This window comes from Paramormyrops kingsleyae, chromosome 8 (assembly GCF_048594095.1).
Source record: "Paramormyrops kingsleyae isolate MSU_618 chromosome 8, PKINGS_0.4, whole genome shotgun sequence".
Lineage (NCBI taxonomy): Eukaryota > Metazoa > Chordata > Actinopteri > Osteoglossiformes > Mormyridae > Paramormyrops > Paramormyrops kingsleyae.
In genome coordinates, this window is record NC_132804.1 from 36,819,615 (window position 1) to 36,842,622 (window position 23,008).

The 23,008-nt window shown below is 42.3% G+C and overlaps 1 protein-coding gene across 2 annotated transcripts in view; it reads left to right on the plus strand.

Moving 5' to 3' along the window:
* Positions 1-23,008, plus strand: part of nucks1a (nuclear casein kinase and cyclin-dependent kinase substrate 1a) — an 88,827-nt gene that overhangs the window by 63,425 nt on the left and 2,394 nt on the right. For both annotated transcript variants that reach the window (XM_072715770.1, XM_072715771.1), the window contains 4 exons: positions 2,517-2,563; positions 2,793-2,936; positions 20,173-20,328; positions 20,726-20,869. In XM_072715770.1, the coding sequence (XP_072571871.1) occupies positions 2,517-2,563; positions 2,793-2,936; positions 20,173-20,328; positions 20,726-20,869 (491 nt within the window). The remainder of the gene's footprint in view (positions 1-2,516; positions 2,564-2,792; positions 2,937-20,172; positions 20,329-20,725; positions 20,870-23,008) is intronic.

Genomic DNA, 23,008 nt, shown 5'->3' on the forward strand with positions numbered 1-23,008 from the left:
TGCTATTTTAATTCAGTTACAATGTGAAAAACGAAGTTTAAAGTGCGAACATGTAAACTGGACATTTTAAACTTGAACTGTAAATTGAAAATAAATTGAAAATAGAAAGGCATTGCCTGACTAAATCCGTAATCGGTCTTCTTTTCAAAACGTCCATTATCGGAAGTATTAAAGTTTTTAAAATTAAATCGGCAAAAAAGTAAACCAAGTCACCTTACTTTGTTTTACCTGGATCGTGTAGTACCGCTCTCACCCGAAGATCGCTATTCACATTCTAAATAGCCGCATTAGTGCGTATTCAAATCGCATTCGCATGGTAATTTGATGAACAACGCAACGGTGAAACGCGATCCAGATACATCCCTGTCGGCACCATAAGGGGGGGGGGATGTGGCCAGGTGTCAATGGCTCATTCATACACATGAAAGTTGCTACATATTCAATGAAAGGAGCCAGAAATAGTGACATGAGTTCGGTTTTTCTTATTTATCCAACTGAATGTTGCTACTACACCATTTAGTCATCTTCATGTAGCCAAGACTTTGCTGATCAGATATCTGGGATCAAAACAAAGTGCCAGCATTGCTTACTATGTACTTTTATAATGTGTCTGCAATTGTTCCAAACTGCATTTTGCAATGTCTATTCTTTGTTGTCAAATTACAAACTTAACATAAATCTGACATAAGTACACTAAGATAAAGATGAGTTTAATGCAAAAACAAACAGAAATAATTTATTTGCCATTAATTAATTAAGTTTATGATATTGAATGAAATGTGTGACCATGCCCCAGTCTTTGAAAGTGTGTTCCCTACCCCTAGACTCCAGAGGGAAAGCAAATCGCTTTGCTTTTGTCAAGCTCATCTGTCTGTTTGTGCGTTCTGAACCCGAAATACTGCAAGACTGCAGCTTTTAAAGTTACGGGCGTTTTCAAAGCATCGCTAGTGTCCGACGAAATGTTGTTAATACAGTTTTCCCTGGTGAACTTTAACATTTAACATAACAAAGGCCTTTCAGTCTTTACAATTGGCATTTGATACAGTGCAAGATCAGCTTTGTCATCTGCAACTTGTTTTTAATGTAGAGAAAACAAAATGTATGTTGTTTGCTGCTTCAAAAATGGTGAGATCTGCACCGAACGAGAAAATCTTAACTAGGAATGGACGACAAATGGAGTTGGTGTCTACTTTTAAATATCTAGAATTTTTAATAGATGATCATTTGACTTTTAAGGAGCATATTCAGTATGTTGTAAAAAAACTGAGACTTCTTTTAGGATTTTACTATATAAATAAGTCTTGCTTTTCCTTACGTGTGAAACAGAAATTGGTCGAAACAACTTTTTTTTTTTACCTATTATGGACTATGGAGATGTATATGAACACTTCGCCTCATTGTATGCTGGATAAGTGTATACCATGGGGCGCTGAGATTTGCTCCTTCTTATCTATCCTGTTTCTTAACAAGGAAACATGGAAGTTACAATCTTAGATCTATGGATGTTCTGCAGTTTGTTGTCCCTAAAGTACGATCTGAACTGGGCAAGAAAGCTTTTAGGTTTTCAGCACCTCATACCTGGAATGACTTGCAATCAAAGCTTCAACTTCAAGCCCTTGTTCCACTGAAAGATTTTAAATGCATGGTGATGTCATTGCAATTTACTTTCTCTGCATGCAAGTGTTTTATGTGACCAAATTTTAATGTGTTGTTTTGTTGTGGTTGTGCTACACAGTTTTTGGTTCACCCTCATTTAACACACCTGATTCAACTCCTTGTGCTAATTACCACACAGCCCTTGTGCTGAATCATTTGTGGTGGAACAAGGAAAGAACTAAGCTACACTGGGCTCCAGCCCCCCAGGACTGGAGTTTGAGACCCCTGATATAAAGTAATATATTTTTACATACTATTCTGTTATCTTATTCTTGTATAATTATTCATGTGTTTTGGATTGAAACATTTATTTATAAATGTGTAATAAATGCAAAAGTGTCATCATGTTACGTGGTTGGCTTTCTGAAGACTGCAACATTGCATTTGGCTGTGTAGAGGCATATGACGTGTAGTGAAAAATGCAATTAAAAGGACTTAAGTGAATATCAAAATGAGAGTCATTTCCATGCCACGCGCCCATATTTTGGTGTTTTATGCTATGCTACTCCGAGAGGCTAAATGGCACATATCTACGGTATGTTGGATATTTGAGCAAGTGAGACAGATGATTGCATTTTCATTCACTTTTAATGAATGAAGTGCTTCCACACAACTGAGGCTTTGGCTATTTTTGTTGATGCTTTAAAAAAATTGTAGTTGAGTTTAATTGAGTAATTGTATCAGCTCTAGTATATTTGCCTTGATTAGCTTGTCCTTTACCTGCTCACCAAACAATCTGTGACCTAGTCAGCAGTCCAGCGTGCTTCCTTCTTTTTTGGTCTCATTCATGTTTGGCTAAAACAGTGGCAATCTTTCAGAGAATGTTTCACACTGACTGTCTTCTTCCACTGCTCTTTTAGTGACAACTCAGATGACCAAGACTCCAAATCCAAAAATGATTCAGCAGGTGGGTCTGCTTGTGAACCTTTTCAATTAACATCATATGTAATATCTTAGTATTACTTTTAATTCTTACTATTTCAAAACTTGTCACAATATGGTAAAAGTTAAGTTTCTGAGGGTACCACCTGAAAAATGTCTGCCTGTCCTGTCCTGTCAGTCAAATGCCCTTCTAACCATTGAAGCACAACCGTTTTGGTTTTTAGTTATGTACAACATTTTGCCTTCTCTTTTAGATGATTTTGGGAGTGAAGAGGATAATGATTTTGCAGAGGAAGATGACAATGAAGGGGGCAGCGACTATGATCATAAAAAGACTAAAAGGGGCAAGAAAGGAAAAAATGAGAAGACAAGTAAACGGGCACCAAAGAGAAAGCGGGCTGCAGGTATGGAGACTAGAGCTCACCAACTGAGTAGAGAAATATCTTGATGTTCATATCTGTTAGTTTTCAGGTAAAGATTTCCTTCACCTAAGTCCATTTTAGCTAGTAAATTACAATAGTGATACTTTATTCATTCCCATGGGGAAATCCATGTCCCGCCTTTAAAGTCAAAGTGACTGATTGTCAATGTTGACAGCACTTGGTGCACAAAAATGAAATGTGTGCTCTTCTTTTAACCCATGTCTGACATTGGAGTCAGCAGTTATTGTTTAGCACCCAGGGAACAGAGCGTGAGGGCAGTACCTTGCTCAGGGGCTTCGAACCAGCAATCTTTTGATGGGAAGTATGCTTCCCTAACCATTAGGTCACCACCACTTCTCCATTAACCAATTTCCACCAATGTGATGCTGGTACTAATGCTGAGCTGGTGCCTAATTTGATACTGATTCTATGCTTTTCTAATGCCAAATAAACTGATGCTGTGCCAGAAAAACCCCTGAGAGTTGCTGGTCTGTAACTGCAAACCTATGATGTTTGTATGTGGGGAGGGGCTATAATGCACTGTAAACTTCAGCAGAGCCACATTTATTTCCAATATTTTGATTTCTACACAGCAGAGATGCTGCAAACAATTGTAACTACAGACGCTGCTCTACTTGCGTACTTTCAGACATATGAACTGTAAGTCCAAATTGTGTTCATTGGGCTCCCATTTCCTGTCTGCAACATCAATTTTTTTTTTCTGCGCACCAGTTCCGCCTAGTACAACTTCTGCCCACTACTCCCGCCACACTGCAGTGTAGTGTGTGTACTCCCAGCATCCTAGTTCTTTCTATTTGTGTATACCCTTAAAATGATGTTGAATAACGGCTTACGAACATTTCAAGTTACGGACGGCCGTTCGGAACATATTTCATTCGTAAGTAGAGGAGCGTCTGTATTAATTAGTAATGCTATAAATGTAGCTAGCTAATGATTCGTAAAAAATGTTTCAACTGATGCTAAGTTCAGAACCAGAACTTAAGTTATCATTAGCCAAAATATGCTCCATCCAAAAACATAATTTAATGTACTCAAGAACATTATATGCCTGCTGTTGTGTTCTTACTGGCTGTCTGTTATAAATGTTGTGTTGATCAGTTAACCAGTGGAAATTGAGCTGGTTCTCAGGTCATCCAACTTGAGAACCATCTGAGAACTAGCTCCTTTTCAGCACTGAAAACAGTACCAACTTTCCACTAGTGGAAAATAAGTACATGAGACATACAGACAGGTTCAAGTTCGAGGGGTCAGAGCACAGGACCAACCAACATCCAGAACCCCTGGAGAATTTGAGGTTAAGGGTCTTGGTCAAGGGTCCCACGGTGACATCATTCTGCTGGCCAAAGGTGTTGAACTGATGACATTCCAATCACAGGCACAGTCCTAACCCACATTTTCTTAATCTTAAACTAACTAAACCAGAGCATAAATGGTGTTCATGCCCAATAATATTTTCTGTTAGTAACTTTCAAAATGCTTGATAATGGTAAATTGCTTAATAAATTGTAGACTCACAATATCAATTTATGCTGCATGTACAGCCCTAATGCAGTTATCGGAATGAAAATACTGAAAATATTTTATAGTTTGAAAGGTTTTTTTGCATCCTATTTTGGGCTGCTGCGATTTGTCAATGTAGTTAATAACATTTATGCTGAAAATGCATCAACATCAATATTTAAAATCGACACATTCAATAATTTTACCTTTAATTTCTATAATGCTTCAATTCATAAGAAATATTTTTTTTTCAATATTGCTATGTGATTATGGGAGCAGTTCAAATTATCACAAAATAAAAAGGTGGTTTGTACACTGAAAAGTTCGATGGTATATGAACGCTATGCACAAATGCTGTGCATGAGAGAAAACACGCAGGCACTAGTCTGGATGATGGGCTGCCAGTATAGGGAAAACCACCGCAAGTGTTGTCAATTCATGTTTGTTAAATTTCCATTAGTATAGAAAGCTTTTTAATATCTTCCATCCTTATAGATGCTAAATACACTCATTATTAAATCCATAAAGTTGTCTGCCTGCTACCTTAAAATATTACCTTCATTGAGTAAGTGTTTGAGAAAATGTTTAGGGTCAAATCTGGGCTTATTCTGCATTGATTGATGGTACCAGTGTGTGTGTGTCTGTGTGTTTGTGCATATCAGGCTTTTTGGGACCAGTGTCGTTATCGTAAACTAAAATTGAAAGTAAATTTTTTTAAATCGTGAACTGAAATGAAAATGAAAACGTTGGGTTACAGATGTAACCTTGGTTCTGTGAAGGAAAGAAAGGCTGCCAGACGGCTAGCCCAGAGGGCTGGAATATAATCCGCGCATGTGCGAGTTCTGAGGTAGACCTATAACAAAACATTACTTACATGTGAGTGTGCACGTCACTGGATATAACTGTGAGCGTGGCACACGATCGTCCTCATAAAATCCTGAACACGAAGACCAGAGTGACGACAAAGTCTGGCAGCCTTTCTTTCCTTCACAGAACCAAGGTTACATCCGTAACCCAACGTTCTGTTTCACTCAAGAAAGGCTGCCAGACGGCTAGCCCAGAGGGCTGGAATATATGTATACCCCAACGTCGCGGAGGACAATCATTTCAGCAGATGTACAAACGACACAATACACAAAGTGCCTTTACGACCTTCATTGAAATACAAACATTATGCCAACAAGACTGAATTGGTTAACTGTATGAAGTCAGATGAAACTTCGTAGGATTGAACTCAGGAACTCAAGACAGCATTCCCGAAGGACAAAGGAGATACCACATTCAGGTTGTAAAACCGTGCAAAGGTCAAAGGCGAGGACCAACAGGCTGCCTGGCAAATATCCTGCAAGGGGACCCCTTTAAGGAGAGCCCAAGAAGTAGCAACGCCCCGGGTAGAGTGTGCAACCATGGCCACTGGAGATGGGAGACCAGAAAGCTGGTAAGCCTGCTTTATAGTGTCAACTACCCAGCGTGACAGCCTCCGTTTAGAAAGGGCCTTACCCCTCTGCCCAGCACCATGGCAGACAAAGAGCTGATCTGTCAAACGAAAACTTTTTGTTCGATCAACATAACAGAGGAGAGCCCGCACAGGACACAGAGTATGAAGTGTTTGATCCTCCTCTGACTCAAAGGGAGGAGGGTGAAAAGGGTCCAAAACAATCACCTGATTCAGGTTCCGCACCGAAAGAACCTTAGGCATGAAAGCCGGGTTAGGACGTAGCACAACGCCAGCCCCATCCGGGTTCACATGGAAGCAATCAGCATGCACAGACAGTGCATGAAGCTCCCCAACGCGCTTGGCCGAGGTGATGGCCAGCAAGAAAGCCACCTTCTGAGAAAGCCACTTGAGGTCAATGTTCGCAATGGGCTCAAATGGAGGCTTCAGCAGTGCATCAAGGACAACATTAAGTTGCCATGCAGGCACAGAGGGAAGCCTCCTGGGGCGAAGCCGTTGAACCCCTTTTATGAACTGAATAGACAAGGGGTTAGCATCTACTCTCTCATGGCAAGCTGATATCGCTGCAAGAAAGACCTTCAAAGTTGAAGGGGACTTGCCCTGGTCTAACTGTTCCTGTAAAAACTCAAGAACTGAACTCAGGGGGTAGGACCGGGGTTCACTCATGCCGCTGTTCACACCAAGTCTTGAAAACTTCCCATCTGTAAGAATATAGTGCCCTTGTTGACGGGGCCCTAGCGCACTGCAAAGTCTTTACTACTGCAATGGATAACCCTTGAGCGAGGAGAGTGTCCCTCTCAACGGCCAAACCCACAGATTGAGAATGGATGGTGTCGGGTGCCACAGCTCCCCCCCTGCTTGCGACAATAGATCCTCCCTCAGTGGGATTTGCCACGGTTTGCCTGAAAGGAGGATCTGAACTTCCGCAAACCAAGTCGCCTGAGGGCGGTGTGGAGCCACCAACAGAACATCCAGGTTCTCCCTCCTTGTCTTCTCCAGCACCGCTGGAATCAGGGAAAGGGGGGGGAAGGCATACAGAAGACCCTTGGGCCATTCGTGTGCCAGAGCGTCCACCCCTAGAGGTGCGTCGTCTTAGCTTAAGGAGAACCAAAGCGGGCAGTGTGTGGACTCCCTTGAGGCGAAAAGATCGACGTGTGCCTTCCCAAAACGAGCCCAAATCAGACACACTGTGGCTGGGTGCAGTCTCCATTCGCTTGGGTGTGGCTTGCCTCTTGACAATAGATCTGCTGCGGAATTCAGAGCGCCTGGCAAGTGGACTGCTCTGACCGAGCAAAGACAGGTGTCTGCCCAAAGGAGGAGTTCCTGGGCTACGCTGTGCAAGGCCTGAGACCTCAGACCTCCCTGGCGATTTACACTCACCTAAAGGATTATTAGGAACACCTGTTCAATTTCTCATTAATGCAATTATCTAATCAACCAATCACATGGCAGTTGCTTCAATGCATTTAGGGGTGTGGTCCTGGTCAAGACAATCTCCTGAACTCCAAACTGAATGTCAGAATGGGAAAGAAAGGTGATTTAAGCAATTTTGAGCGTGGCATGGCCGGTCTGAGTATTTCACAATCTGCTCAGTTACTGGGATTTTCACGCACAACCATTTCTAGGGTTTACAAAGAATGGTGTGCAACGGGAAAAACATCCAGTATGCGGCAGTCCTGTGGGCGAAAATGCCTTGTTGATGCTAGAGGTCAGAGGAGAATGGGCCGACTGATTCAAGCTGATAGAAGAGCAACTTTGACTGAAATAACCACTCGTTACAACCGAGGTATGCAGCAAAGCATTTGTGAAGCCACAACACGTACAACCTTGAGGCGGATGGGCTACAACAGTAGAAGACCCCACCGGGTACCACTCATCTCCACTACAAATAGGAAAAAGAGGCTACAATTTGCACGAGCTCACCAAAATTGGACAGTTGAAGACTGGAAAAATGTTGCCTGGTCTGATGAGTCTCGATTTCTGTTGAGACATTCAAATTCAAGGCCCCTTAGTGCCAATTGGGCATCGTTTAAATGCCACGGCCTACCTGAGCATTGTTTCTGACCATGTACATCCCTTTATGACCACCATGTACCCATCCTCTGATGGCTACTTCCAGCAGGATAATGCACCATGTCACAAAGCTTGAATCATTTCAAATTGGTTTCGTGAACATGACAATGAGATCACTGTACTAAAATGGCCCCCACAGTCACCAGATCTCAACCCAATAGAGCATCTTTGGGATGTGGTGGAACGGGAGCTTCGTGCCCTGGATGTGCATCCCACAAATCTCCATCAACTGCAAGATGTTATCTTATCAATATGGGCCAACATTTCTAAAGATTGCTTTCAGCACCTTTTTGAATCAATGCCACGTAGAATTAAGGCAGTTCTGAAGGCGAAAGGGGGTCAAACACTGTATTAGTATGGTGTTCCTAATAATCCTTTAGGTGAGTGTATGTAAGCTATCGCTGACATATTGTCCGTCCGAATTAGCACATGCTTGTTCTGAAGCACTGTTAAGAAATGACGGAGAGCGAGATATATTGTTCTCAGCTCGAGGACATTGATATGGGCTGTGTCCCATGGTGGATGCCAGACTCCCCGGGCTCCCACACCATTCCAGACCGCCCCCCAACCTGACAGGGAAGCGTCTGTGGTCAGAACTTCGCGGCGGTAGATTCTGCCTAACCGCACACCTGTGTACAGATTCCGGGACATGTTCCACCATCGGAGAGATGCACCAGTATCTGAGTGTGGGAGAAGTCATGAGGATGAGCCCCTCGAATGTCAGGAAGAGGGCTGCGGAGCAGTCGGATGAGCAGCGCGAGGTCTGTGGCTGCCACGCTGTCGAGGCCTAGCAAGAGTCCCAGGGCGGCGGCTTACCGCAGCAGAGGCATGCACAGGTTGTCTCTGCACATTCACCGGCATATTGGGACGGCCTCTTGAAGAGGGCAATGTGGGGTTATGTGCATAGCCCCAGCCTGGTCGTTGGCGTTTTGGTGGCGGAGGTCTTGGCTTCAACTGTTCCCATTCCCTCTTGGATTCCCTAGATTCCTTGGCCCGGCGAAGCATGTCAACCGCTCCAGGGCCAAAGGTGAAACCAGGGGTAAGAGGCAGCTTCATGAGCGTGTTCCTGTCCAGCTCAGGAAGCTTTGACTGAGCCAGCCACAGGTGTCTTCGTGCCATCCACAGTGATGCAATGGACCTTCCACTGGAGTGCGCCGCACCCCTGGCGAGGTGCACCAGGATCTCAGATACTTTTCTTAGCTCCTCTACCACTTCCTGAGCGGGAGCAGCAGAGAGGTCATCAATGAGCTCCATTTGATACAGCATGAGCACGGATGTTGTGTTCATGAGGCGTGCTCCGTAGGCTGTATTGTAGAACGTTTTCTTTAACCATTTATCAGTGGCACGACACTGTTTATTTGGGCATGAAGGATCCTTCCCCACAAGAGCTGTGGGAGGGAGAACGAGAGCAGCAATAGAGTCATCCATTGCCGGATAAGCACCAAAACCTATCTCATCCGCTCCCTGGATGTTGGCAAACTGCGCCCACTCTCTCATAGGCAGGTTAGCTACCTCCGGGTGCTCCCATACAGATGTCATTTCCCTAGCAAAGTCTGGGAGAACAGGGAGAGAACATGGCTTATTCATTGCCTCTCTCTTCCTATCGAACCGAGAAGGCTGGGTTTCAGGTGCCGTAGGCATATCTACATGGAGACGTTTAGTGGCCCTACACATCAGGGCAAAGAATTCGTCCCCAGAGAGAGCACCAGATGTCTCAGGTGGAGCAGACCGCAGGGAAGAGCCATGACCTGAGCTCAGATCAGAAGGGTGAGGAGATGTTGCTAAGTCGCCCATATATTCACCATCCAGGTTACCAGATGCCATCACTGATAGCAGCTCCGCGTCATCATCAGCAGCCTGGGAAACCAGCTGCCGAGATGAAGATGCTTCACCAGAGTGCCCTGATGGGACTGTGTGTCGCTCAGTGAGTTGCTGCATCATCCACTGCTGGCTAGATGCCAAAGATGAAACCTCTTTCACCAGAGAGGCCATTGTATTGGCGAGAGCGTCATAGGCCTCATGTTTCCTCTTTCTGTGTTTTTTGCCTGAAGTTGGCGGATCAGTGCCCGTCACTTCGTGGGCACGCAACTCCTGAGAAGCGGGCTGAGACGGCGGCTGTGAACTCATCTCGGACGACTCCCGGGAAGATGTAGACACCTTGTCCCCCCTAACTTTATTTACCCTACTCAATAGAGTACGTGCAGAGAAAGGAAGACAGTTTGGGTAGCTGGAAGGGTCTGCCTTCGAAGCAATCGCATGCTCCGGGCCCAGACATGTCACACAAAGAGTATGACCATCTTCCACTGGCATTCTGCTTTTGCAGTTAGAGCAGTTGTGAAATCCAGGCATGATAGCCTAATGGCAAACAACAATTCTTCATATAATGTATATATATATCTGAATACAGAATGATTCCAGATATTAAGCCAGTAGCACCGCTAGAATGGTACCAGATATGGTACCAACAGAGCTACAATGCAATGGTACCAGAGACTGTACCAGCACGCCACACAATGGCACCAGGTGTGGTGCTAGCAACAAGAGTGACAAGAGATGCAGCCAGAGAGATTTCTCTAGGTTCTCTTCTTTGTCAAATGGGCTAACAAGCCAGGCGAATGACTCACTCGACAGAGTGAGAATCGCGGCAGTCCACTCTACGGGAGAATTAGCTCCACAGCGGTACCAGCAAGCCACATAATGGCACCAGATATGGTGCCAGCAGCAATTTCAAGAGACACAGCCAGAAAATGCTTCTGGGTTCTCTTTTCTCCCTTCTATGCAAAAACGTCCAAAAACATAAATCAGCTTACGCAGAAACATACCATTAGATCTCCGTTCGGGGAGACATGTACGCACCGAATAGCCGAGCAAAATATTCTCCCTTACGGGAGAATAAACTTTACCTTACTAAGCGGCGATAGCTAACTTATAAGGTAGTGCGATCAAAGTAGCGAACTATAGCCTGGAGAGGAGTAACAACAGTTACCGGCTCTCAGACAGTAGACTGTCAATAGGCACCTCGCTAGCAGAGATCAAGTCTTACCTTATCAGATCGCGTGAGGGATTAAAAGAGGACGATCGTGTGCCACGCTCACAGTTATATCCAGTGACGTGCACACTCACATGTAAGTAATGTTTTGTTATAGGTCTACCTCAGAACTCGCGCATGCGCGGATTATATTCCAGCCCTCTGGGCTAGCCGTCTGGCAGCCTTTCTTGAGTGAAACAGAACTATATTTACCACAAAAAACTGTCAGACTTTAATCTGTAAAAAGCCGTGTCACACCATCACCACCATCTTTTTACCTTATGTTGCCACAATATCTCCACTTTGAAAAGACGCTGTCCCGCGACTTAAGTACTTATTGATTCCAGGATTTACAAAAACAATCACATGTGGCGTGTTCCGCTAACCGAATTTAATATGCATAAGGATATTCCAAATTTATACAGATTACTAATTTTGAGCATCAAAGTATGCATCTCATTAATATTTTAGACATATTATTAATCTGTTTATCAAACTGTGGGTGAAAATAATGTTCATTTACTGCCGAAATGCCGGCATCCATTATCTAAAGCCCTGCAGTTACATACAGTTTATCAAAATAAAATGATCTTAAATTAAATGGTCAATGTGATTCTCTGGAGGAAAATTAACCTTTTAGATTAATCAACCAATTGGTAAAATAGTTGATAGATTAATTCATTGAAAAAAAGTCATTAGTGGTGGCCCTAATCCCATTCAGTACCAAATCTCTTCTATAAACTTTAGTAGTTGTATTCCTGGGGTGCTGGGGAATACATATGGTTTTGGGACCAGTCCACTACTGCCAACACAGACACACTGCTTTTTAAGAATATAACTCAAAAACCACTTGTTGGATCTTTGTTAGACTTTGTGGAGACATTGTAAGGGTAACAAAATATACCTGCTTAAACTTTTACAATGGATTTCCCCAACATCGAAGCAGCACCATACAGTGGCAACAAAAAAAAGGGCAGTTTTGACACTTGATCCTGTTAAGATGATAACTTGAAAAGGTTTTGATGGATCTTTTTCAAACTTTACATTGGAGTTGTATGGGTGCCAAACTACAAGCGATTTAATTTTGATACTGATCACCCCAAAATTGAAGCAATGCCATGTAAGGAACTTTTCCACCACAACAGGTACCAGAAATTTGGTACTTCGAGAAGGTACCAAAAGTACGGTGTTAGTTTTCCACTGCCGTAAAAACTAGTACTGGCGCTGAATGACATCACGGCATGAAGTGGGGGTATTATGTACTGAATTCAAAAAATGGCTGGAGTATTTTATAGGGCTGGATGATGTGCGATATTAATACTACCATTGCATGTTATGCACCTGCAATTCTCATATCGCTAGTAAGCTAGATTAAAATCAGGATTTTTCTTATTTTAGTTCTGTATATGGACATTATAGCGCAGGAAGTTTTTGCTAAAACATTTTTACTCTGTCATAGGTTACCTCTGCTACTTTTGTATGAGCACTGCATGCATTCTCCCAGACAGTAGTAATTATTTTCATTATTGCTGTTTTAAAGCACTCCTAGACCGGTTTGTGACAAATTTACAAACTCCTTTTTGCTTCATAAATATCGCAATATTTATTACAACAAAATCACATTGCCAGGACAGCACTCTATATGCGTTGTTGTGCTGTGCTACAAAATACTTTTAAAATTTCTTGTCATGCCATCCTGATCTTTTTGATGTATCTGTTCTTCTTGGCAGATCGCAATTAATTATTTTTTACTTTGTTTATTATAGTTTTCTGATTTTGTAACTGTTTTCAAGGTGGCATTTGTATTGTGTTTCAGAAGCTCGATAACCAGCCAAACAGCTGGTGTGGTACTCTCGGTACTGGAACTTTAGCTATTGATTCTCGACTGGAAGTCAATGGAAAAGCAAGAGTACCAAATGTACCATTCTTGGTGTGGTGGAAAAGCGCCCTTATTGGCATCACAGGAAAGGGTGAAAGCAGTCAAAATTTGATCTTTTGAACATGTTAAGTCAAAAAGTATTTGGAGGATCATAATCTGATCTGCAGTTGGGGTCTTATTTATTAACCATTATTACGAAAATTTGGGTGTGTAAAATATACATACACACATTTTTATGTGTGGAATGGTATTTATCAGTTTATAAATATCAGTTTCACATATCACTGATTCTTGGGAATTTGGATAAAACAGGTTTTAATTCTGAAAATAAAAAGTTACTTAAATTGCAAAATCTGAAAGTATATCGTTAGACCAAGGTCTTGGCTGTTCAGCAATGTACCGGTGCAACCTCCTCATTTTGTATTTTTTTCATAAAATAGGCGTTTTTTCAGTTATTACTTTGTTTTTGTCAACACCATCAGACACAATAAAAGGCAAATTATTTTTTATTTATTTGGTCTAATATGGAGGAATGTTGTGAATGTTGGGTGATGTAAGCCGAATGAACATGACATTATAGTGAATTGAGAGAGAGAGGGGGAAGGCACACCTCATCCCCTAGGGTTGAACGATATGGAAGAAATATAGGGGGAATTACATAAATAAAAAATACAAAAGAGGTTAACGAAACATCGCAGGTCATATTGATATTTATTGTGATCAACAATTATATTCTAGCCTCCGTTGAGGACCATTTGGAGGTTTTTGTCACCACCATCAGACAGAAAACCTGACGGTGGTGACAAAAACCTACTCTTTCACATGATATGCATGAGTTGTTCACATTAGCCATCTTGTTTCCCCTCTGTTGCTAGCTACTTCAGACCTCTTCGTAAAAAGTATACATTTATGTCATAATCTAATCTAATTTTTCTTTTACAAAGGAGACTGTGTTGACATGTTATGGTTGTGACAGTAGCAGTGTCCAAAAATATGAACAAGTTTAAGAGAAAATAGCAAACTTACAGGAGCTTGAGTGATCTTGAAGCATACAGTAGAGCTGAAGGTTTGAAAATGGGGTCCTCAGGAATGTGGGTGACCTTGTAGTTGCCTGATTTTATTGCTTTTTATAAATATCTAACGGTGATAATGAATATGTGGGACACATTTTGAGCAACCACAAAGCAATAGTAAATATTGTTCAAAACTTACTGTTTGTAGTTTTTAATACATATGACAATGTACTCTTCCATGTGGTAAAGATATTATTCAATTCAATTATTACATTTAGTTTTTTTTAATCAAGTTCTGGTCCCCCTCTTTAAGAAGGGGGACCAGAGGGTGTACTCCAACTATAGGGGGATCACACTCCTCAGCCTCCCTGGTAAGGTCTATTCAGGGGTTCTGGAGAGGAGGGTCCACCGGATTGTCGAACCTCGGATTCAGGAGGAGCAGTGTGGTTTTCGCCCCGGCCGTGGAACAGTGGACCAGCTCAGGCCGTGGAACAGGGTGTCCGGGTTGGTGACCTCAGGATTAGGTCTCTGCTTTTTGCAGATGATGTGGTCCTGTTGGCCTCATCGGACCGTGACCTTCAGCTCTCACTGGAGCAGTTCGCAGCCGAGTGTGAAGTGGCTGGGATGAGAATCAACACCTCCAAATCCAAGACCATGGTCCTCAGCCGGAAAAGGGTAGAATGCTCTCTCCGGGTCGGGGATGGGGTCCTTCCCCAAGTGGAGGAGTTTAAGTATCTCGGGGTCTTGTTCACGAGTGGGGGGATGATGGAGCGAGAGATCGACAGGCGGATCGTTGCGGCATCCACAGTGATGCGGGCGCTGCATCGGTCTGTCATGGTAAAGAAGGAACTGAGCCAAAAGGCGAAGCTCTCGATTTACCAGTCGATCTACGTTCCTACCTTCACCTATGGTCACGAGCTGTGGGTAGTGACCGAAAGAACGAGATCACGAGTACAAGCGGCCGAAATGAGTTTCCTCCGCAGGGTGGCTGGGCTCTCCCTTAGAGATAGGGTAAGGAGCTTGGTCATTCGAGAGGGACTCAGAGTAGAGCCGCTGTTCCTCCGCATTGAGAAGAGTCAGATGAGGTGGCTCGGGCATCTGATTAGGATGCCTCCTGGACGCCTCCCTGGTGAGGTGTTCCGGGCATGTCCCACTGGGAGGAGGCCCCGGGGAAGACCCAGGACTCTCTGGAGGGACTATGTCTCTCGGCTGGCCTGGGAGTGCCTCGGGATTCCCCCAGAGGAGCTGGATGAAGTGGCCGGGGAGAGGGAAGTCTGGGTTTCCCTGCTGAGACTGCTGCCCCCACGACCCGACCTCAAATAAGCGGCAGATAATGGATGGATGTTCAAATGATTATCTCCTATCTGAGGACAACTGATTTTGTAGGCAATGGGCCAGCATATAATCATTAAATTAATAAAAATAAAAAATAAGCCTATAAAAGAACCTTACATATGTACAAAGGACACCCTAATTATAACTTTGATTCTTTTTATTCATGAAAATGTTATTAATTTCCAACAGAATGAGCACTTTTCTTAGTGGGACATGTTTTTGCCAAAGTTTCAAGAATCAGTGATATACTACCAACCATGCATATGCACAAACCACCAGCCATAGAGAAGCATAAATGAAGCAAACTAATTGGTACATAGGATATGCATAGACTCCCACATAATACACAAACAACCTTGATACACAAATACAATGATCTAGTTATGTTCTCACAAAGTATGTGTAAGCAAGTCATGCTAATAAGGAATCGTTCCAAAGTCATAAAACGTCCATGCCCATGGAAATAATATATCACTATCACTAAGTAAATGTTTGCTATAGCCAGTTAAACACTGTAGGAATTATTAGCTCAGGTAAATTTTTATATCTCCACCAATATGTTTTGAAATTAATTTAATTTTAATTAATTATTATTTAATGCTGATTATTAACCAGTTGTTATGCCGAATGATTGGCTCCTCCAAACGCAATTGCGGGATCCCCGTGAGTCTGTTAATGTGAGACTTGCGTGGGATTCACTAATTACCAGTATCGCTTAGTAACCTGGGTTAGAAGGCTCGTCCAGCGAGCAGCATCACCAGGTAATGTAAACAATCGGTAGCGAAGCTCCCCTCACAACCGATGAGAGAGAGTCTCGCGATATTTCAGGCGAGTTTGAGGTTGCAGAGCTTGTAGCCAGGTCGCACAGAGGCAGGGACTATTGTGAGCACTCAATGAACGGAGGCTGAAGTTGTGTAAAAAAACATGCATTTATTTCTAACTAACACTACAACTAACATAAGACAGACATTACACTTAACACAAACAACAAACACAAAATAACGGAATAGAAACAAACAATGTAATTATGGAAATGCAATGACTGGATTTAAATGAGTAACCTCAAAAGGGAAATACTGTTTTGCAAAGCAAGCACAGTCTGTGGAAACACGACCCTAAAGTCTTATAGCAGGTTAACAGAACAGCTTAGGTTGTTAGAATGAAAGGAAGTTGGTTTACTTGGTTGCAGAGTGGGGGGGGGGGGCGGTCTTGGCAAACCTGACGGGATGATGGCACTCAGGAAGGCACGGCGTTTGGAGCAATGGAGTGGATCCCCTTGGTTTCTCTCTCCTTATGAAGCTTTGTCTTGGTTAGAGTTCTCTGTCTAGCTGGGCCTTCATCGGCAAGCTTCAGGAGGGCTTCTTGCGGGCTTCTCTTCTCCTGGGCTGATGTTCTCTGCCTCTTTTCGCGTTGATGGTCTTTCTGCTACTCCCCCTGACTTTGTTCTGAGGTGCCAGGTTTTATAGTCTAAAGTTCATGAATAGGGATGACCAGGAATTCGAAACCTGAACCAATGGCTGACCATCCATTTAGCGGGCTTTCGGAGGGGATGTCTGTATCAATCCTTTTGGGATTTATGACCAGACTGATTCCCCCTTTACTGATGATTTTCATTAATCTGGTGTAACTTTTGATACATACACTTTTATGGAAACCACCAGATTTGGAATCAGGAGTTATTTTCCATCAGTTTGATACCAAACATGCCATACCAGCCTAGCGGTTCACACCTCATACCATCTGTATTAATTAACAACTACTTATATAATGTATGTTACTGACTCGCATCAGTATACAGCATAGGTGTTTTGGGTTGCACCTCAACAGATTTTGTAAAGACATTACATTAAATATACACATTCAAAAAGCACATCTTATCTTTAGATAGGCATGGCCGTTAGTTTGTGGTAATACCAATTTAAGTTGCACATCTGGGAACAACATATTTTGGTTGGTGTGGCTTATCCCAATTGTTCTTCTCCAGAATGGATAATGTACACCTTAATTCAGTTCTTTTAATATAGCGTGGTAGAACACAAAGAGCTTGCTAACAGGCCACAAAGATCAAATAAGGGCCACCGAGGAGTGTGGAAGAAAAAGGGGGGGGTTTGTTGAACAAAGAAAGAAGAATCTCTGAAAGTTAGGACACACTAAGATGCCTGGTTAGACTAATCAGTTTTCAAGATTCTTCTGGTATAACCATGAGGACATATATGCAGTGGTAGCTATACCTATTTATTTATTCAAATGTACACTCACCTAAAGGATTATTAGGAACACCTGTTCAATTTCTCATTAATGAAATTATCTAATCAACCAATCACATGGCAGTTGCTTCAATGCATTTAGGGTTGTGGTCCTGGTCAAGACAATCTCCTGAACTCCAAACTGAATGTCAGAATGGGAAAGAAAGGTGATTTAAGCAATTTTGCGCGTGGCATGGTTGTTGGTGCCAGACGGGCCGGTCTGAGTATTTCACAATCTGCTCAGTTACTGGGATTTTCACGCACAACCATTTCTAGGGTTTACAAAGAATGGTGTGCAAAGGGAAAAACATCCAGTATGCGGCAGTCCTGTGGGCGAAAATGCCTTGTTGATGCTAGAGGTCAGAGGAGAATGGGCCGACTGATTCAAGCTGATAGAAGAGCAACTTTGACTGAAATAACCACTCGTTACAACCGAGGTATGCAGCAAAGCATTTGTGAAGCCACAACACGCACAACCTTGAAGCGGATGGGCTACAACAGCAGAAGACCCCACCGGGTACCACTCATCTCCACTACAAATAGGAAAAAGAGGCTACAATTTGCACGAGCTCACCAAAATTGGACAGTTGAAGACTGGAAAAATGTTGCCTGGTCTGATGAGTCTCGATTTCTGTTGAGACATTCAAATGGTAGAGTGAGAATTTGGCGTAAACAGAATGAGAACATGGATCCATCATGCCTTGTTACCACTGTGCAGGCTGGTGGTGGTGGTGTAATGGTGTGGGGGATGTTTTCTTGGCACACTTTAGGCCCCTTAGTGCCAATTGGGCATCGTTTAAATGCCACGGCCTACCTGAGCATTGTTTCTGACCATGTCCATCCCTTTATGACCACCATGTACCCATCCTCTGATGGCTACTTCCAGCAGGATAATGCACCATGTCACAAAGCTCGAATCATGTCAAATTGGTTTCTTGGACATGACAATGAGTTCACTGTACTACAATGGCCCCCACAGTCACCAGATCTCAACCCAATAGAGCATCTTTGGGATGTGGTGGAACGGGAGCTTCGTGCCCTGGATGTGCATCCCACAAATCTCCATCAGCTGCAAGATGCTATCCTATCAATATGGGCCAACATTTCTAAAGAATGCTTTCAGCACCTTGTTGAATCAATGCCACGTAGAATTAAGGCAGTTCTGAAGGCAAAAGGGGGTCAAACACCGTATTAGTATGGTGTTCCTAATAATCCTTTAGGTGAGTGTATATACGTGTTCAAGTGTAAAGGGGTAAAATAGGTGATACTCCATGAACATGGTTATTATATGGGGCAGCGTGTGGCTCAGTGGGCTAAGCCATGTGCCTGTAATCACAAGGTCAGTTCAAGCCCAGCCTCAGCACGTCTGTGGGTCCTTGAGCAAGACCCTCAACCCCCAGCTCCCTGGGTGCCGCTACGGGCGCTTGCTACAAAGAGCAAGCTGAGGGAGGCGTAAAAAGAATTTCCCCACGGAGATTAATGTCCCCATAACGTGATAAATATCCATTTTTTAACAAAACCATTTTTTATAAAACTATTTTATAAAAATCAGTGACTGCTATGAAAAAACTAAAAATGCAAAAAACTCTTATTTTGTTAGGTTGGTTATGGTTAGGGCAGGGTAGGGGTTAAGGTTGTCATAGTTAGCGTTAGCATTTTCCCATTTAAATGAATGAGCGGTCCCCATAAGGATATGTTTACCCTACGTGTGTGTGTGTGTTACAACGTACCTCGGGGGACATTAAGAATTTGTACATTGTAACCAAGTCCCTCAAAATGAATGATAGAACACAAAATGTATATAAAAAAACTTTTTTAAAACACCCCTCAAGTTGACACTATGACATACAGCTTATGTAGTTTGAAGAATATAGTTCCTATTCTGAATAGGAACTATATTCTTCAAACTAGGTTAATATCAATTACTCATAGACAGCCGACATAATGCAAAATCCACTGCCGGCTTATCATTCAAATTGCCTTACTGTAATCTAATGTCAAACCGAAATTATGCACCTGGATGATTCAATTGGCTGAAATAAATTTCGATACCATGACACCATGCAAAACCATGAAACAACGGGGGCTGCATGCAAGGAGTCCGGCCGGCGTGAAATGCTTCGTGAGGATAGGTTCATACAGTTCATACAGCGATGTAGATGGCCGGCAACAGCCGATTCTGAATTGTGCGCACGCTCGGAAGATGAGGCTGTACGTTGTAACGAAGGTCAGTTTGCCTATTTTCCTCTGAAAATCATACGTCATATCGAAGTTTACGCTGTAAAGGTGTACGTTCTAAGCGATACCGGCAAATGGAATAATGCATTACGCGAATTCGGGACATTGAAATTTGAACGTTGTATTGGTGTAAACGTTATAAACGGGGTACGTTGTACCGAGGTTCGACTGTACCTCTCTTACCAGGCTAGGCCTTATCTCAGGCCACCTGGAATTTAAGCTCTGATATGTGCATGTGTGATCCTACAACACAACCACAAAAGTATCTTGCTTATTTCTGACAGCCCAGCCTCTTCCATGGGTGATGGAGCTGCACTGTTAGTGTCACCATCTGGAATGGTTCCTGTTAGAGAGAAGTGTTGTACAAATCGATTTATTGGATATTTGACTGCTGATTTTGTTGAATTTTTGTTTTTCTTGTACCTGCAGATGACAGTGATGAAGACATGGAGGTAAGCAAGAAAGTGCGGCAAGTACGACAAGCTGCTTCCAAAGCAGTGTCCAAACAGAGAGAGATGCTATTGGGTGATGGTGGCAGTGAGGATGAAGACCATGATGATGAACAGACCTACATGGACCGTAAGGACCTTGATTTGTGGGATAAATTGTGATGATTTTAAACTAGTAAACTACTATAACTGTCGAATCAAATAGAATATTGTTTTGAATAATCTTCTTCCTCTGGCATGTGAGACGTGGCACTTAAATCCAGGTGTACTGGACTTCTGTGAAATGAATAACGGTGACTATATCTAGTGTAATTTTCCCTGTAAACATTCCTCCAGTTGAACATTTCCTCTCAAGGGCTGTGGTGCTCAGATTACAGTACCCTATAAGGTGATCTTTTGCATCATCACATACTGAACTGGAAATACTTATGGTATACTGTAAGTGATGATTTTATGTTGGAATTGGTATTCAATGTGTAGAAGTGGGTAAATTCTAAATGGGTTTTTAATTTGTCTCAATGTTTCAGAGGAATCTGGAAGTGATGAAGACTTCATGGTGGACGATGATGATGACAGTGACTATGGCCAGTCAAAAAAGAGAAATAAAAAGGTCATCAGGAAAAACAGACCAGACAGGAAGAAATCCCCCAAACCAAGACTGAAGGCCACAGGTTATTACTGATTCAAATTTTAATAGCATTTTCACTTGTTAGGTATTTTTTTTTGTTCTGGGATGATATTCTAATGCATAACCTGTTTAATAGTTTATTATAGTTAGGGATGCACTGATACAACGTATTCAGTTCCAGTACCGATACCAATATCTGGGCTTTGGGTATCGGCCGATCCCGAGTACCGATCTGATAACGGTGATCACACTTTGAAGAGGAGATGGAGATTATATTTAAGGAAACATCAGGCTTAAATACTTCAATTTTGGAAGACAATGTAAAAAATACGCACACACAAATATGTATAAATTTAATTATTTACTATTAGCATAATACTATCAACCTGGTAACAGTAAAGTAACATAAATTCCAATTTGAATGTAAGTAACGTTACAAGTATATGTCTACAACTCGCTATAGCATCACTCATACTCTGCTGTGACAGTAGCCCTTCCTTTACCACGAGCTGCTTTGTATGTGCTATGCAGGCTAAGCTATTCAATCCTGTGCTGTCCAAGGCTTTTTTCATATTGCTAGCACTGTCCCGACAAAATTACATGCACTTTACTCAATGTAATGTGCCATTGATTAAGCGTTACCTTTATAACCATTGAAATCGATTCGTCAGTATGTGATCCATGGAAATTTGTAGCTTGTTGCACTGCACTTTGAGGCTCGCATCTCGCATCCAACCAGTGTGCAATTAAACTCAAAAGCAATAATGGGCACACTTCAGAGCTCCAGATATCAGTAGTGAAGCTAATCGATGGTAAATCTTTTATCATTTTTGATACGTGTTCGCATACTTTTTTGTACAGTGGTCTCAGAAAAATATTTCCATGGTGGCAAACTGTGCCGTGGTTCAAAGTGTTCAATCAGATGGCGGAATCCCTCATTTTCTACAATTGTGAGGGTTGCTCATCCAGAACAATGATTTTGAGTACCATTTTTGTTATTTTTGTCGCTTTTACACTATTGCTGGGGAGTTTCTTACGTCTTTGCAATGCTGCCCGTAGAGTTAACTGTGTACGAATACAGAAAATCTTTATAATTTAATCCCATAGATCGGCCCAATGCTACCGATATCTGATCCACCTATTTAAGCCATTATCGGACCGATATCTGATATAGGTATCAGATCGGTGCATCCCTAATTATAATTTTATAATTGAGCATTTTTAATTACATTTATTTACCTGGAGGAAAGTAGGCATTTTCCCACCACAGGAGCCTTTTTCAGAAACTAGATGCTTTTTCAGGAACCAGGAACTTCTATCGCATTACCACTGCAGGAACTCAACCCTCAAGTTCCTCTGGGCCAGTCCTGGAACATTTCTTTAGTCCCTCCTCTAGAATAGGTGCTTTCCACTTGATCAAGAACTATTAGGCAGGGCTTATAGTGATCATTTGCTGATTGGTTGGCCACAAGCACCAGTGCTATCTTGGAAGCTATGCTGAATATGAATATGAACAGAGGGGAACTGAGGAGATGGAATTATTTTTTTATCTCATTTACATCAAATACATTAATGAATACCTTTTTAAGCTTGTGCCTTCATATTTATGTACTGGAAAATTCAATTGATAAGCAACATACTTCTGTCTTTGCCAAAGTCGGTGGTGAAACATGCCAGTAGTTATTAGTGGAATAATGTTACTTCTTTTTTGTATACTGTGATAAACAAAAGATCAATCTGTTGACCAAATTTAGGGGTGCCTGCAGAATTTTACCTCAAGATTACTCACACACAAATGTAATTGCTCGAAAATTATGAGAAAATATGAGTGAAAAAATCATTCATCACACCTCATTTTACATTTCTGTTGTTGTGTTTAAAAAACACACGGTACACACAGTGCATACCGGTATACAGCTGCAGGTGCTCATATTTAAAAATCCCCCCAGTAACTAACAGAACAACATGTTTATCCACTGTTGTTTTGGGGTGGCGGTGTAGTTTGGTATGAAATAGTGTGAAGCTTAACTTTTGGCCCTTTTGTGTCTCCTGTGCTTATTTAGCACAAAGATGACAGTTCCTTTTGTGCAGTGGGAAGCAACACGTAAAACTACAAAAGATCCAGGTCGAGATGGCCTAGTAACTTGGAACCAGGAACTAGGTTTATTAACTTTGGTGGGAA